The 16,401-nt window shown below is 29.6% G+C and overlaps 1 protein-coding gene across 2 annotated transcripts; it reads left to right on the top strand.

Moving 5' to 3' along the window:
- Positions 1-13,482: 13,482 nt before the first annotated feature.
- LOC105110693 (F-box/kelch-repeat protein At1g57790-like) lies at positions 13,483-16,401 on the top strand. 2 transcript variants are annotated; one of them, XM_011005805.1, is made up of 3 exons: positions 13,483-13,502; positions 14,586-15,728; positions 16,263-16,401. In XM_011005805.1, the coding sequence occupies exon 2, from the start codon at positions 14,626-14,628 to the stop codon at positions 15,682-15,684; it is 1,059 nt and encodes a 352-aa protein (XP_011004107.1). In that variant the 5' UTR covers positions 13,483-13,502; positions 14,586-14,625; the 3' UTR covers positions 15,685-15,728; positions 16,263-16,401. The 2 variants fall into 2 exon arrangements, with proteins under 2 accessions (XP_011004107.1, XP_011004106.1); XM_011005804.1 differs by lacking the exon at positions 13,483-13,502 and adding an exon at positions 13,509-13,628.

Here is a 16,401-nt window from a genome sequence, read left to right as displayed (position 1 = left end):
TTGTTTTAGATATGACTTGATGAAAAATTGATCACGGTGGTGATTGATACCAGCAACCTTTCCCTGCTCATTGAGCGTCACATCCAGGCACACATGGAAATATTATTAATCCCAGGTCTCGAGAGTTGGCCCACAAGCCTAAATGCATAGCAGTAGTAACCTTAAGGGCATTATCATCCTCATGCTTAGCAATTTTTTTGGAAGAAAAAGAAAACTGAAAGATTCAACAGTGTGAAAATCGTTGTTACATTAACACATGAGAGGATACATGCCACTTACGTAAAGAGGGGCTAAGAGGTTGAAGTGAAGATTACTAGATTAGATAATCAATTTTACTTAAAAATGGAAGCAATTCTTTTAAATTTTATCTAAATGATCACCGTAGAAGGAGAATAAAATTGCACTCCAGTAATTAAGAATAAAATCCTACTTAAGATGGGATTTTCTGTCAAGATGAAAGCGTCGACTTCATCAAAAGATGGAACGGTTCCATATAAACTTGGAAAATATTATCATCTAATGGAGGTTTAACATGAAGCTGTTGTTCATTACGGGATTTACTTTGAAATTTAAACACGAATTACCATCTTTCTTCTCTGTACCATCAGAGAAACTGTCAGAACAACCTTAAGAACAAAGCACCAGGTCTCTGGATACATGCTTGAAAATTACAGGCTGATACAAGAGCATTTGATAAATCTGGATATAGATTTACTATATTTGAACCCCATGGATACTATAGCAGTGGCGGAGTCAAAGTTTTTTCAATAAAGGAATAAATTATTAATGAATATTATATTATATAGATATACATTAAAAATCAATTCAAAAAATATATATTAATTTATATCAATTAAAATTAATTTTAAAATACTTTTAAACTAAAAAAACTTATATTATAATTGTTCTCTTCAAGTTTTCATATTTTGAAACCGCTTCATAATAGTTTAATTATCAATTTTATCAAAGATATCTTTCTTAATGTATACAACCAAACTATCATTCATCCACTTATCTCTCATTCTATTCCGCAATCTACTCTTGACAATATGCATAGTAGAAAAAACTCTATCCACTGTACCAGTTGCAACTGGTAAAAGTAATGACAATTTGATAAGCATATATACTAATGGAAATATCAAATTCTTCTTTGTTTTTACCATTATCTCTGCAAGACTAGCAATACTTTCAATACCAAGAGAACTCATCATCACCACGTAGATCAATAATATACGTATCAAGTTGGTCACAGAGATAAGGTCTACTATAGAGAATTCACTAGGATAAAAAAGAGCAAGGCGAAGAAGCTTTTCTTTGTTGAAAGCAGAGAAAAAGTTACTTGGGTTTAAACATGCCACACAAAGAAGTAACTCTGTACTCGTCTTAGTAAAACGATCATCCAACTCAGTAAGTTGCATGCCAATGATATTGTTAAACAATTCATAACGAAAATGATGTAGGTTTGTAATCCCTTGAGATTTTTGCCTTGAACGCCCACGAAACTTGTACTCATCATCCATGTTTAGAATATCAATATCATGTTTGATGCAAAAAGATGACACCTTTTCGAGTAAAGATTCCCAATCATTCTCTCTCATTATTTTGAATCGTTCCTTTGATGTTTTCAATAAACTCATAACATTTTCTATGTCTTAATCTTTTCTTTGTAATGCTTGTGAGAACTCATTAGTAACTGCTAGTATCCTTCTTAAACAATGAAGCATGAATACAAAATTAAATGATTCCATAATATCTGTTAAAACGACTGCTTCTGTTTTCTGTTCTGAGTTCATTCCATCCTCCCTTATAATCTCAAGCATATCAAGAACTGATGAAAACATTGCAAGTAGATGAATAATTATAACATAGTAGGAGCCTCAACGAGTATCACCATACCTTCTAAGAGAAGTTTCTTGATTCAAGCCTCGTCCACTAGAAATTTCTCCATTTTCAAGTCCTTTAATAATTCTAGCATATTGTTTTTCTCTAATAACCTCTATCCTTTTGCATGATGCTCCAACTATGTTTATAATGCTAGAAATAAAATTAAAGACATCTCCAACTTCATTATGTTTTTTTGTAATAGTCACAAGAGTTAATTGAAGTCTATGAGCAAAACAATGTACATAATATGCACTTGGATTGCTATTTAGAATAAGTGCTTTCAAGCCATTTAATTCACTTGCATGTTACTAGATCCATCATATCCCTGACCATGCAATCTTGATATATTTAGTTCATGTTTAGAAAACAAAGCTTCAATAGCTACGTTGAGTGAACTAGCAGTTGTATCTCACACATGTTGAATGCCAAGAAAACGTTTAATTATATGTTCATTGTTGTCTACATATCATAGAACAACAATAATTTGTTCCTTGATTGATATGTGACTCATCAATTAAAATTGAAAATAATAAGTCACCTAGATCTTTGATAATCACATTTGTAATCTCCTCTGCAGCAGCTTAAGTAATGTCTTTTTGCATATCTGGAGAAGTTAATTTGTTATGTCTAGGAGCTTCACTGAAAGTAACTCTTTTAATATCTTTATTATTTCTGGAAAGAAAATGCAAGAGCTCTAGATAATTTTCTTAGTTGCCTAAAAATTCACATTCATCATGGCCACGAAATGAAAGTCCTTGGTGCAACAAAAAACGAGCACACTCTATTAAAGCATTCAATCGAGTTTGATAATCACTTTGACTCTTTATTGTCTACTTAAATAACAAAGTAATGATACCTTGTTTTTCATTCATCAAATTCTCACATTTTATCCGAGCTGCATTATGACAACTACTAGACTTTCCAATATGAAGATCAAATCTTTTTTTTTTCAATTTGAAAACCCTTTACCCACAAACGAATCAACACTCCCTTTTGACTTGAAGAGATAATAATACAAGCAAAAGACAACATCTTTAGCTATGTTGTACTCTAACCATGTTGGGTATGTACCAAACCAAGTCGGATTAAAGCTTCGTAGTGTTGATATATTTCCAAATTATTTTTGAGAAAAATTACAGTGTGAAGGTTGACAAGGATCTTTTTGTAAATAAGCTCTGCGGATTACATTCCTATCATTTATATGGTATTCATAAATTGGTCTTCTTAAGCCAGGATTAGCAAGGAGAGTGTCAGGGTTGATTTCAATATGACTTTTCTTTGAACTTGATTGAGTTATATGACTTGAAGTTTTGATTGACTTTTCATCCCCAAAGGATTTACGCTTGAAATACTTGTCTAGTGACATGTTAATTTAATATGAACTTGCTGGATTTTTTTTATTATCATTAGTGTCTATATAATAATTAACACAACTACATAATAATTCATTGTTAAATAAAAACTAGTTGAGTTACACAATAATTCTAAATCTTCCATATGAAATTTATAGCAAAATATACATCAATTCATCAAAATCAAAACCCATTTCAATTCATATCTATATGCATATAATAAGTATGTTGATTAAATTATACTTAATTATTTCTACATATTTAAGTAAGGAGCAATGCCTAGTCCATGTGTAAGAAGAACAATTCTTGAAAAACATGCTTTTTACTTGATATTTTACTTACAAACAAGTCATGTGAAAATATTAAATTTCAATAAACTACTCTACCAATGCAAGAGATGCCAATAATAGTGGTTTTGCATGAATATTCATTTATTCCTTTATAATAAAAAAAAGAAACATTTAATTGATTAAATTAGTAGATTTAAACATTTATTTTGAACATATTTGAACATATTTATATCAAAACCACTAAATTATCATAAACTCTAATATTTTTAGTAACTAATTATAAAAGAATAAAATTAAAATTAAACAATGAAATAAATAGAAAGAATAAAGAAAATTTACCTAAAATACAAAGTAAAAAGCAAGAAAAATTAATTGCTTAACTATACTTAATGAGAAATTTGCATACCAGAGAGGTAGAGAATAGCAGCTCATGAAAAGAAAAAAACAATACAGCAGCTCATGGAAAGAAAAAGGCAGCAAAGGCAGGGAACAAAAAATACTCTTTGTCAATAAGGGGATTTCATATTTTTAAGGTTGTAGCATTGATTTGATATAGAAATAAAAGGGAACAGGGAAAAGGGAAAAAATTTATGAATGGGCTACGCATATATATTATATTATATTATATTATAATCAAAAGGAAAAAAAGGAAAAATTTATTGAATAAGCTGTGCATATATATATATATATTATATTATATTATATTAATATATAAGTCAACAAATATAAACAATAACAATTTCTCTTTTTCCTACAACAACAATTTCCTAAACTAATATATTAATATTAAAAAAAAAATGTTAAGGGGGCAATTGCCCTTTTTTGTCCCTCAGTGGCTCCGTCACTGTATAAATATACTAGATGGAAAGGTGTAATTCTAAGAAAAGGCTTAGTCATGACAAATAACTTGTTTTACAAAAAAAATTATACCTTTTGATCTGATTACTAAATCAATTTTAAATTCGTTCAAAAAGTTTTACAAGTTTAGTTTTATAAAAACTCAACTAATTATAACCAACCGAGATTCGGAAGGCTCTTATGGTAGACTCATAAGTTTATGTTTTTATTAGTTTTGTTACTTTCCTAGTTAACTTTGGATTTTTAGTTTTGCTTTTGTTATTTTCCCATTTGAATTTGAATTTGAATTATTTCTATTTTGTAAATATTTATTTAAAGCTTATCTAAAATAGTTATAATCCTATTTTGAGTACACGCTATTATAAGAGAATTATTTCGTAATAAAATTATAAATTAAGATTTCTATGTAAATTTTATTTTTTTAAATTATCTTTATTTGGATTCCTATTCTTTAGTTTTGGCTACGTCACATACAGTTTTTAGCGATCAAAATCCTAGTTTGAGATAGTTCAATTGTAGTGGAAGGAAAATTAAGCTAATTAGGTGAGATAAATGATGTTTTAAAATGATGGATATTTACAAGTGAAATTGTATGATGTAAGAGCATAGAAGAAGGGAATCGTAATATGTGTTACCGAGCTATAGACTTCAATACATAAGAAATATAACAAACTAAAAGACAACAAATAACCACTAAGAAAACCACCTCATGTTTTCAAAAATAAAGATATAGGTGTATAGTACACCATCAAGCAACATAGTTATGGAATAAAATATTATTCTTCTTTCTCTTTTTTTTTTCCTTTTTTTTTTACTATGACATGATTCTTGAATCCTTTTCTAATTGGTTCTATCCCAACTTATGCATCATCATTTGGTATTAGGGCTCAAGATCCTTAAACCACTCTAATTCTGAAAAATGTTAAAATATAGAATATCCTCAAGCTTAATAAATCCTTCATGTTTTTCATATAAGAAAACATTGAAAAATTTGATAGGTTTATAGAGAAAATTGAAAACAAAATGTGAGAAATTGACAAAAACCATAAAAAATAAGACAAAGGCTTTTAACTTGAAATCTCTTATTAACATAGTTTTTTTTATAGGGCAACCAACACACTTATCCATCCTAACCTTCTAAGGATATCTGCACTAGCAAGTTTTCACCTAACTATAGTTATACTAGCACATTCATTTTACCCACAACATCTTCTTTTATATACCTATTATAACCTTTACTTAGCAAGCAACCAAACACTTACATAACTAACCCTGATTTTAGATTTTATATGTTTTAGGAGTTTTTTTTTTTATGAAGAGATGCAAGGCTCCACATTAATTTTAAGTTTGTGAGCATAAGGACATTCATATAGTGATAAACATCATCTTCAACCTAAAAGTTTAGACTAATAGGTTATGTATCTATCTTATATATAAGCACCTTATGTTTTTCATTCATTTTCAATATGGGATATTTACCATTCACATATGCACTTAACAAATGTTTTCTTCATACATGAGTCTACTCCATTTAAACATAACTCCTTTCAGCAAAAGTATATAACAATTAAAGTATGATATCTGAAACTTGGAGTTTATCTTTTTTTTTCTTAACCAAAGGTGAAGCGAACAAGGACATGAGATTTTAACCACAATCGCCATGTATCCTTAGCTAAGCCATCATCTTTTATACCAGTTTGTTAAGGAGCTTCTTGTGTTTGCGAGATGTATAGACCTTTGTTTACAATGGATTTGCACATAAAAAAGCTTATATACAATGATGAACACCATCTCCAACTCAAAAGTCTAAATAATGGGTTATCTGTTCATATTATATATATAAGTATCATACGATCCCATTCCTTTTTAATATAAGATATTTACTACTCATATATGCACCCAATATATAAAGTCCATATCGTTATTGTAAGCTAACAAAAAAAACCTCCATGTTTTTTATGGAAAAGACATCAATTAATAGGTTTATGAATGTAATTTGTTCTTTAAAATCAAGCTCATATATAAGTACGAGAAGGTTCAGCATGCTTCCTACTTCTTAGATGATAAAGCTTTGCTTTACAAAACCCATAAACCAAAAACCTTAACTATGGTTTTCTTTTCTTTTCTTTTTGTAAAATAATAGAATTATTCATTCTATACCTAAATACTCTAGTAAAACTATCAACTATATTAATAGAAAAGTATCTTTTACTAAGCAACCTACCATTCCTTTCTTTTCAAATAACATGAATAAAAACATACCAAACTAACCTCAAGAGAGTGGATAAGAAAATTCTTTGCTAAAATGAGTTTTTACCCACTAAAACTCTACATTCTATCAAACCATATTTTTAGATATACTAGTAGTTGACATAACTTTTTTCTCGTACATATGTAGAGTTGGAACAACTAAAGAAAATGTGATCCTTATCCTTACTAAACATAACATAAAATAAGCACCTTTCACTAATACTTTTTTTCATAGAAATCTGTCTAGATTTATCACTCAACCTATTAAGAATTGCATTTTATAGACTTCACTTATAGAAAAATTCTTAATATATTTTGAAGAAATTTCTTTTTAGGATTACATTTCCAAATAACATGATCCTAAATATAAAAAGGCATGTAATATTACAAATATTTTAAATGTCAACCATGATTTTAGGCCAACACCAAAAATAATGAGAAATGACTTCATTAACTTTATATTTCAAAGAAAGACTTTATTCATAAGCAAACCAATTACAACAAACTTTAGAAATAGGATTTATAAAAGAGCTAACTATTCCATTGTAGATAAGTGTTTCTACCATAACTAATAACATGTTCAATGAGATTTTAAGTTGTACTTTTAAGCATGAGAGCTTTATTTTCAATTATAAAAAAACAACTAGTTGTAATTTTAAAGCTCTATAACCTATCACCCTTAACTTTATAGGAAGAAATCCATGTCCATCTATAAAGAATAATTTTCAAAAATATTCCATATATATATATATATAAACATTATATTCCTTTAACTTTCTTATTTCTCAAAATAATATCATTCCATTCTTAATTTTTATATGTTTAATCCGTCTTTTTGTTTTGGTAAAGTCATATAGTCTTAAGAAACTTTAGCTATATATGTTGACCATTTTTATCTTTCCATATAAAAGCATTGTATTTTTATTCATTGGCCTTTATAACCTACATTAGAAGGATAAATAAGGAGCATCAGTAATTTTGAATACTAAAAATCTTGGAGGAAATGAGCTACAATAAACCAGCAAACGAGAGAAGCTTAAAGGATTAATTTTACATCCTAGAAGAAATCTTCCCCATAATAGCCTTACGATAATAAATAAATAAATAAATATAAACTTCGCTTGTTTGATATTAAATGAAGCCCTCAATACCATAGAAAAATGACCAAGTCTAAACCTAAATATTATTTGAATTCATAAAGTAGTAAAATTATCCATTTTAACATATAAAACTTCACTTCTTATAAGATTAGATTTCAGACCAAATATAAAACAAAACCTTCACTTCTTACAAGATTAAATTTCAAAACAAATAAAAAACAAAAAGCATAAAGCACAATGGTGATATTCTTAATAAAATTTAGATCACCATTATATGAATATTAAGAGATTATCAGCAAAACAGAAGTTAGATAGAAGGATTTTATTACAATGTGGATGTTAATCACCATAATCCACAACAACATTTGAGATTTTTGATATCCATTCCTAAAAATTAGAGACTCATAGATTATGTCATTTTGATGAAGAATTTTATGTTTGTACTTAAAAATAAAGACTCATCAATTAAACCATTCAAGAAAATTTGATGTTCATCCCTAAAATAAAGACTCATTGATTAGGCCATTTGCAAAAAAATCGATGTTCATCCCTAAAATAGGAGACTCGTCAATTAGATCATTTTTGAAAAATTAAAAATTGATCTTTAAAAGTAAAAGACATGTCAAATATGCCCTTTATACAAAAAAAAAAGATGTATATCCCTAAAAAAATAAAAGATTCATTGATTAGGTCATACATAAAAAGTTTGTCATTCATCCATAAAAATAGAATACTCGTTGATTAGGCTATAAAAAAAGTTTGAAGAAAGCATGAAAGGCAATCAAATTCTCAAGTGAGCTTAAGACAAGACAATGCATGCCTGATGCGAACCTTGTGATCATGTGGTCACACAACCTACATGTAAAGATACTAATTCTTGGAAAGCCAAGTAAATTAGGTTTGATAGGACTGTGTCACAAAGATAACTTGTACCTAGGCACCAACACTATTGAAAACGAAAAACCCCCTCCCAACGAATATTGATTCATGAACAAGAAGTATAAAATGACGCCACGAAGATAGTTATTCTTTGATAAGTTATTTTTCAGTTCTTTAGAGAACCATGAAAGGAAGATTATCTTACCAACATACATACACAAAGTGCAGTAAATAAGAAGTTTTATTAATCTAAATTGTCTACCTTACATGTTTAGTTATGCCTCTATTTATAGTGACTCTAGACTTAAAGAAACCCTAATGGACCCTTCTTATGTGGACTTATATGAAGCCCATTTACAATTGACCTAAATAAGTAATAATAGCCTAAAGACTAAGAAGAAATAATAAAAACAATAAAAATCCAAAAAATATCATCCTAAATATGTTAGAATCAGATTTGTCACCATTAAGAAGTCCTAAATAGACCAGGAAATCTAATTTGAAGGTAGAATTTATTCTGAAATCTTTTTTCCTTTTGTAGCTAGGATGAATAAGGGATCCTTGTAAGAAAAGGATTCTGAAATAATTATGAATACTAGCTACTTAGAAACTATGTTATAGCCTATTAAAGATCTTTGTAGAATTAGTATATTTCCAAAATAAGTTGCCATATCCTTCTAGGAAAAAAATCCTAGCTACATAGGAAGTTCACAAGTCAAAAAGAAAATAAATAACAAAATTCATACAACCTCTGTTGACCTGTATTGAGATGTCTTTCCGTATACTGATTGACTTGAAATTTTAACCGAAGGTAGGATAATATGTCAAGAGTGTACACATAAAATTTCAGCTCGATCCAACAGTCGGATTGAGAATTATGATTGTTGCTGTAAAATTGGATTGTTGCACATTTTACGTCAAAATCTGAATTTGAACTTGCTTGAATTGTATCAGTATCAATGCCATATGATATGATCTATGCAAAGGTTGAACAATCAAATTTGAATTTTGATATAATGTTAAGCACAACTTTTAATTCGAGTGTTAGATAAGGCTAAAATTTTACCAAATATTTTAAAATGTATTGTTCTATATTTGGTTAAAATTTTAGGTCATTAAAGTTTAGGAAAGCATAACAAAACATGTCAAAAGGTGCGATATAAGTTTTGTTATTTATTACCTTTTGACTTGTAGACTTCTTATTTGAAAAGGATTCCTTTCCTAATGATACAATGATCTCCAACAACTTATTTTTGGAAGTTCTCTAATTTTACAAAGATCTTTAATATGCAGCAATATAATTTTCAAGTGTGATAAGAATTCTTTAATGTTCTAAAATCATTTTCTTACAAGGATTTTTTTATTTATCCTAACTACACATGAGAATGAGGGTAGTGGTATTTAATGGTAGATTAAATTATTTATTTTGTGAATTTTCTTTATTAAAAAAGGAGACTAAAAGAGATCACAATAAAAGGAATTAACATATATCATTGTCTTTCATGAATTGCAAGGGTTTCGTGCTATATAAGAAAGTTAAAAGGCAACAAAATATGGGATCTAATTCAGCAATTAAAACATGAGTTTTTCTTGTTAATTTTGAACTTCAAGGGTCAACTATAATTATCCCAATCCTTGCTAAATTTGATCATAAATGATTTTGGGTAAAAAAAAAAGGCGATTGTTTTGGAGCATTTAAGCTTGTTTAATGAAAAATTATATTTATTATTTGGGTTTCGTGTTGTTTTTATTACTTTGGATGTGGTTTAGCTTGATTTTAGACATTTACTTTAATTTGGATTCATGATAGCCCAATATTACTTATTGTTTAGGGTTTATTAAGTGTTTCAGCTTTAGTTTTAGTTGGGTTTTATTTTGGGCTTTTGGTCTATAATTCATTAAGGTTATTAAAGTTTTTTTGTTGAGTCTATTTTAGATGTTTAATGTTGTCAAATTTCAGCAGCCATGGATTATTGAATAAAACTAATGTTTTATGTGGAGCAACATGATTTTATCTTTGTTCAAAAAAAGAACAATTGAACTTATCAAAGTATAATTGACTTTGTGGTATTCTTCTTGATATTTCTCATTTGTGACTCACTAATCATTGGGTAAGGATTCAAATTTCCATAGTGTTGATATCTTAGTTCAAGGTAATTATTATGTCATACTCTTTCATCAAATCTGGTTTTTTTTCTTTTCACGATTATGTCAATTTGCTTGTAGTTTTCTAGATCAATATATTAATGGGGTTCACATCACCATGTATATAAATTAGTCTCATAAGAAACAGATCATATGAATTTGCATGATTTTGTTCATATTCTATGAATAAAATTTAAATAATAAAAATCAATATACATGGCATTTACAAATAAAACGATATGAATTTTTAATCTCGTTTATAGCAATAACTTCACAACAAATGAAAAGATCAAAATATTTATCACAAAGCAACATGTAAAACTCTATGCATTGATATAGAGAGAGTATGTTTGCTACATTACTTGAATGTTAAAAGCCCAACACAATAGAATTGAAAAGGAAATTACTGCTATTATTGTGAAAAAACATATCTGAATAACCACAACTTAATAATAGCTTGGTGACGTTATTGTTGTGTTTGCTGATGATGCTACTATTTTTAAAGACCAAACTTCAATAACTTCCTTCTTTGTAAAGAAAATGGAAGTGTTACTTTTAAAAAAGAAGTGTGCTATTATTATTGAATATCCAAACCTCAAAATAGCCTTATTACTGCGCAGAGGATGTTATTGTTTCTGTTACAACTTCTAATTAGATTTAGAGCATTGAAATGATACAATTTAAAAATGTTCACTTGATAAAATATTAATATCTCCTTCTAAGATTCTCAATTCTAAGCTTGATTTATTTTGACTCTTATAGCTTTGTATACATGTTAAAAACTAAAATAATATCTAAGTTATGGAGAATTTTTAGATAAATTTCATGTTTTATATTTTTGTTATGTTTTAAATTTAAACCGAGAAAAAAAAATTTGGACTATTTAAAAAAAATTTTGGTCTATATTTTATGTCCTAGCCAGATAACAAGCACTTGAAACTGAGGTGTTTAGCTCTAGTTATAATCTAAAAACTAAAAGTAATTTTTACTTAAGCTCCTCTTTTTTCCCTCATTTTGAAAACCCAAATTCAGCCTCTTTTTTGTTAGATACAAGAAAGGACATAGAACTTCCTTTTTATATATCAATCTTGAACCCTAACTTTAGTAAATTTGATCTTCACCCTCGTGATCTTCCTTGCTATTTGTCTTTGTACCATGTTTGCAACTGAAAAATGATTTTTTTTTTTTTTTAATGATGATAGTGTAGTTGATTTTGAAAGACAAATAAGGTGGGTTTTAGCCTCTCTTTTTTTCTAGTAATACCAAGGGGTATATGGGCTGTATTTTTATGGTAGTTTACTATATTTGCAGCATGAAAAATGACTTGAAAGGGTGGGTTTTGGCTAATTCTACAGCTGAACTTGGATGACAATGTGTGTGGCTTGGGCTTGATTTTGCAACAAATAATAAAGGGATAAAAATGGTGTATTTTGACTTGATTTGCAACGGGTCATGTGAGCTATAAGAGTGGGTTTACAACTGCAATTAATCGTATAGTAGTAGGGAGGGAGAGATCCTGAGCTTTGGCTTATTTTCATGAGAAAGAAAAGGTGTGAGGGAGCAAACAAAAGGGTTTCGTGTGTGTTTTTTTTTAGTTGACATGAGGAAGAAAAGGAGAAAAATATCATTGTTTGTTCGTCAAATTCTTTTGAATATTTTGATATTCCAGCTTTTAAAAATTTGCTAACACTAAAAATAATGAACAAAAAGGTTAAAAGGCATGAAATAACTAAGAATTTGTTGAGTTTCCACAAAAACACATTTTCTTAGAAACTGATATTTTTGCAATTTATTTTTCTATTTTAAAATGAATTAGAAAAAAAATGATCAAATCAAAGAAGTTAAAATCAAATTCCGATAAGAATGATACTATTCTAACATCTACAAATTTGCTAACACTATAATGATAAATAAAGGGTTAAAATGTGTGAAATAACTAAAAATTAATTGAATTGTCATGAAAATACATTTTCTTAGAAAAAATTTTATTTTTGTATTTTATTTTCTATTTTAGAATGAAGCAAAAGAAAAATAATTAAAACAAGATATCTATATTAATAAAAAAAATCATTGAATGAAACAATCTTGAAATTTAGATTTATAAAACCTTATATATGAATGAAATATCTTAGAATTTGGGTTTCTAAAACCTCATGTCATACATTTTTTTTTTGTCAATTGGAAAACTTGGATATCAAGAATTTTGAGAATGTGGGATTAATATTTTATTTTTTGCATCATGTATACCTTAAGCACATATTTATATTTTTTGTATTTAATTAGGCTTAGTATGAAAACAAGGTTAAAATTCTGCTTTTTATATATATATATATATAATTTAAAATTATTTTGATATATTATAAAAAATATTATTTTAATATATTTTTAAACAAATTTTTTTAAAGAAACAATCATCGGACATTACATGCAAGGATGCTTCAACCATTTATCACCATGCTCCTTACAAGTGGCGCCCAATCAAAGTTGAAAATTCCACAATGTGTGCAAACATAACATAGTTAACAGCTACAGTTGAACTCTTTTCTGATGAATTTCTCTCTTTCTTTGTCTTGAGTCATGACTGGCCATGTAATGCCCATCTGGCACTTTCGCTTACGTTGCAAAATCTCATTGGAGAATGGTTATCCGTGGACAGTGGATATTTCAGATATCACAAAATTATTGTACACGTGTAGTCACCATGATTCACTGGGGTGTACGTAGCAAACATGGGAATCAATATGGTAAGCATTACATGGTTTCTTCTGTCTGTACATTTTCCTCTCTCTCTCTCTCTCTAAAAAATTAGTTGCCTCATTCAGTACTAAAAGAGAAGAAATGGGTGGTAGAAAGAGAAGGAAAGTGAAATTGTAAGTTGGGTTTTGTTTCTATTAACTGAAAACACTATGAAGTTTTTTCTTTACCATTTGTTTAGCATAATTTGTGATTTAATTGCTTTAGTATTAGGGTTTGTTATTGCATCTTTTTGCGGTTTTTTTATATGAAGGGGTTGTGTGCTGATGCAAATTGGTTGTTTTAGATTCTGTTTAGTAGTCTTTTTTATTGAATTGCTGGAAATTGAATTAAAGTTGAGTGATTTCATTTCAGCGTGATGTGGGTGTGATTTAGATATGATGCTTTGGGTTTAGAGTGATTTCACTTTTGGGTGATGTGGTTGGGGAATTTGAATATTACTCTCAAATTTGAACATTGGTCCTAGATGGGTTTCCTAGAATTGCCATATTGTGTGTCGGGATATTGTGATTTTTATCAGTGCTGATTCTTTTATTGGGGGGCTATGAGCAACTGATTTATGTGATTGATTTCTGGATAAAAAATGAATTATTTTTTGAATTCATTTTTGGAGATTGTGTAATTTTTAATAATTTTTTTAGCATAGAGTGATCTTCGCAATCATGATCATGATTTTCTGTAAACCAATTGCCATATTGATCTTATACGCATTTACCATGATTATGTAATTTGTGCTCTTTTGCTGCAATCAATTCCTTTATAATGGCAGTGGTTTTTTATGATTGCTTCTAATGCTGTCTCCATGCTGTTCTTGATTTGAGAAATTCCACTTTTCATTTAAGGTCCAAATCAATCACTACTCTCCCTAAAACTGAAACTGCAAATTAGCTATTTTATTTTATAGTCTTTTACTTCGTCAGCCTTTTATTTATAAATTGCAAATTAGAAATCTATCTCATCCCAGTAAAAAAAAAAAAAAATATATTGAACTTTTATTGGAGTTACAACTTCTTTTGAATAATTTATAGTTGGTTTTGCATTTTATTCCCATTTATGTGCTTTCAATGACCTAGGTTATCTGCGAGGGTGGTGGATGATAAAAGAAGAACAACAATGAATAAGAAAGCAATGTTGGAAATGCAAACTTGGTCTGATCTTCCCATAGAACTTCTGGAACTGATATTCTGCCGCTTGTCGCTAGAGGATAATATCCGTTCCTCCATTGCTTGCAAGAGATGGAACACTGCTGCCATTTCTGTTAGAGTGGTAAACCATTCACCCTGGCTTATGTATTTTCCAAAATTTGGTAACATGTATGAGTTCTACGATCCAGCTCAGCGCAAGACGTATTCTCTTGAGTTGCCAGAGTTGTATGGGTCAAGAGTTTGCTACACCAAAGATGGTTGGCTGTTGCTATACAGACCCAGAACAAACCGTGTGTTTTTCTTTGATCCTTTTTCTCAGGAAGTTGTCAAACTGCCAAGATTTGAATTGACATATCAGATAGTTGCCTTCTCTTGTGCCCCAACATCTAACAACTGTGTAGTTTTTACAGTTAGGCACATCAGTCCCACAATTGTTGCAATCAGTACCTGTCATCCTGGGGCAACTGAGTGGGTTACTGTTAATTATCAAAATCGCTTGCCTTTTGTGAGTAGTATTTGGAACAAGATTGTTTTCTGCAATGGATTCTTCTACTGTCTAAGTCTCACTGGTTGGCTTGGTGTGTTTGACCCACTGGAGCATACTTGGAATGTTCTTGCTGTGCCACCCCCTAAATGCCCTGCAAATTTTTTTGCAAAAAATTGGTGGAAGGGAAAGTTTATGTCTGAGCATAATGGAGACATTCTAGTTATTTATACATGCTGTAGTGAAAATCCCATAATATTTAAGTTGGATCAGTCAAAGATGTTCTGGCGAGAGATGAAAACCCTTGATCGTATGACACTTTTTGCCAGTTTCTTGTCATCTCATTCAAGAAGTGACCTCCCTGGCATGATGAGAAACAGCGTCTACTTCTCTAAAGTTCGTTTCTTTGGGAAACGCTGCATATCTTATTCTCTTGATGATTGTAGATACTATCCGCGTAAGCAGTGTCATGACTGGGGAGAGCAAGATCCTTTTGAGAATATCTGGATTGAACCACCTGAGGACCTCTCATCCTTCATTTGAACAGAATACAAGCGATGCTTGTTATGTATATTCGAGTTATGCAGGTCTGCTGCTAAAACTAAAGTTAACCATTTCTTACATAAAATTATATTCTCTCTCTTGCACATAATTGAATGCCGCTGATGCTCCTTGTATCTGTTATCGCTCATGGAAATGAGATTATCCTTGAAAGGACTTCAATAAATTCAATGCTTACGTTTAAAATACTTGTCTGATGTAAAGCTAAAAGATGTACTGATTTTTGAAGATTGAAATATAAGAACAGCTTGAGCAACAAATATTTGCTAACAATATAACCAAGGGAAACTTGCAAGTGAGATTCACCAATACGGGAAAGAGTGACTGCTGTTTATCAGTGACACTAAAAGCTTAGAAATGCCAAACTTTATGATTATATCCCGTTTTCTATATTTACTCTTACATTTGACACAAGGATCTGTCTGAAAATTTATCTTTCAGCAATGAAGGCTTTGGATGGTTGTCGTCTTTGTATCTGCGCCCCTTAGTACCTGATCTACATGATTGTTTAATATTTAGTTAAATGTTGTTCTTTATCATTATGTTTGCCACAGATCCAGATCGTGGAGCATATTTAGAGTGTTTACTCACTCGCATTGAGATGAAGCTGTTCATTGAAGTCTTAAAAGCTTTATGATGCAGTAACACACACACACAGCGCGTTTGAAACATATATTAGGAAGTCTTCAAATACAGGGG

This window comes from Populus euphratica, unplaced genomic scaffold (genome assembly GCF_000495115.2).
Source record: "Populus euphratica unplaced genomic scaffold, PopEup_1.0 scaffold259.1, whole genome shotgun sequence".
NCBI lineage: Eukaryota > Viridiplantae > Streptophyta > Magnoliopsida > Malpighiales > Salicaceae > Populus > Populus euphratica.
The sequence above is the reverse complement of the archived record's forward strand: the minus strand, read 5'-3'. Positions and strand labels throughout refer to the sequence as shown.

Bases quoted from the DNA above. Each gene is read 5' to 3' on its own strand.
- LOC105110693 (XM_011005804.1), top strand. From the start codon at position 13,597: ATGGGTGGTAGAAAGAGAAGGAAAGTGAAATT. The intron at 13,629-14,585 runs GTAAGTTGGGTT...TCAATGACCTAG, and splicing joins AAGAGAAGGAAAGTGAAATT to GTTATCTGCGAGGGTGGTGG.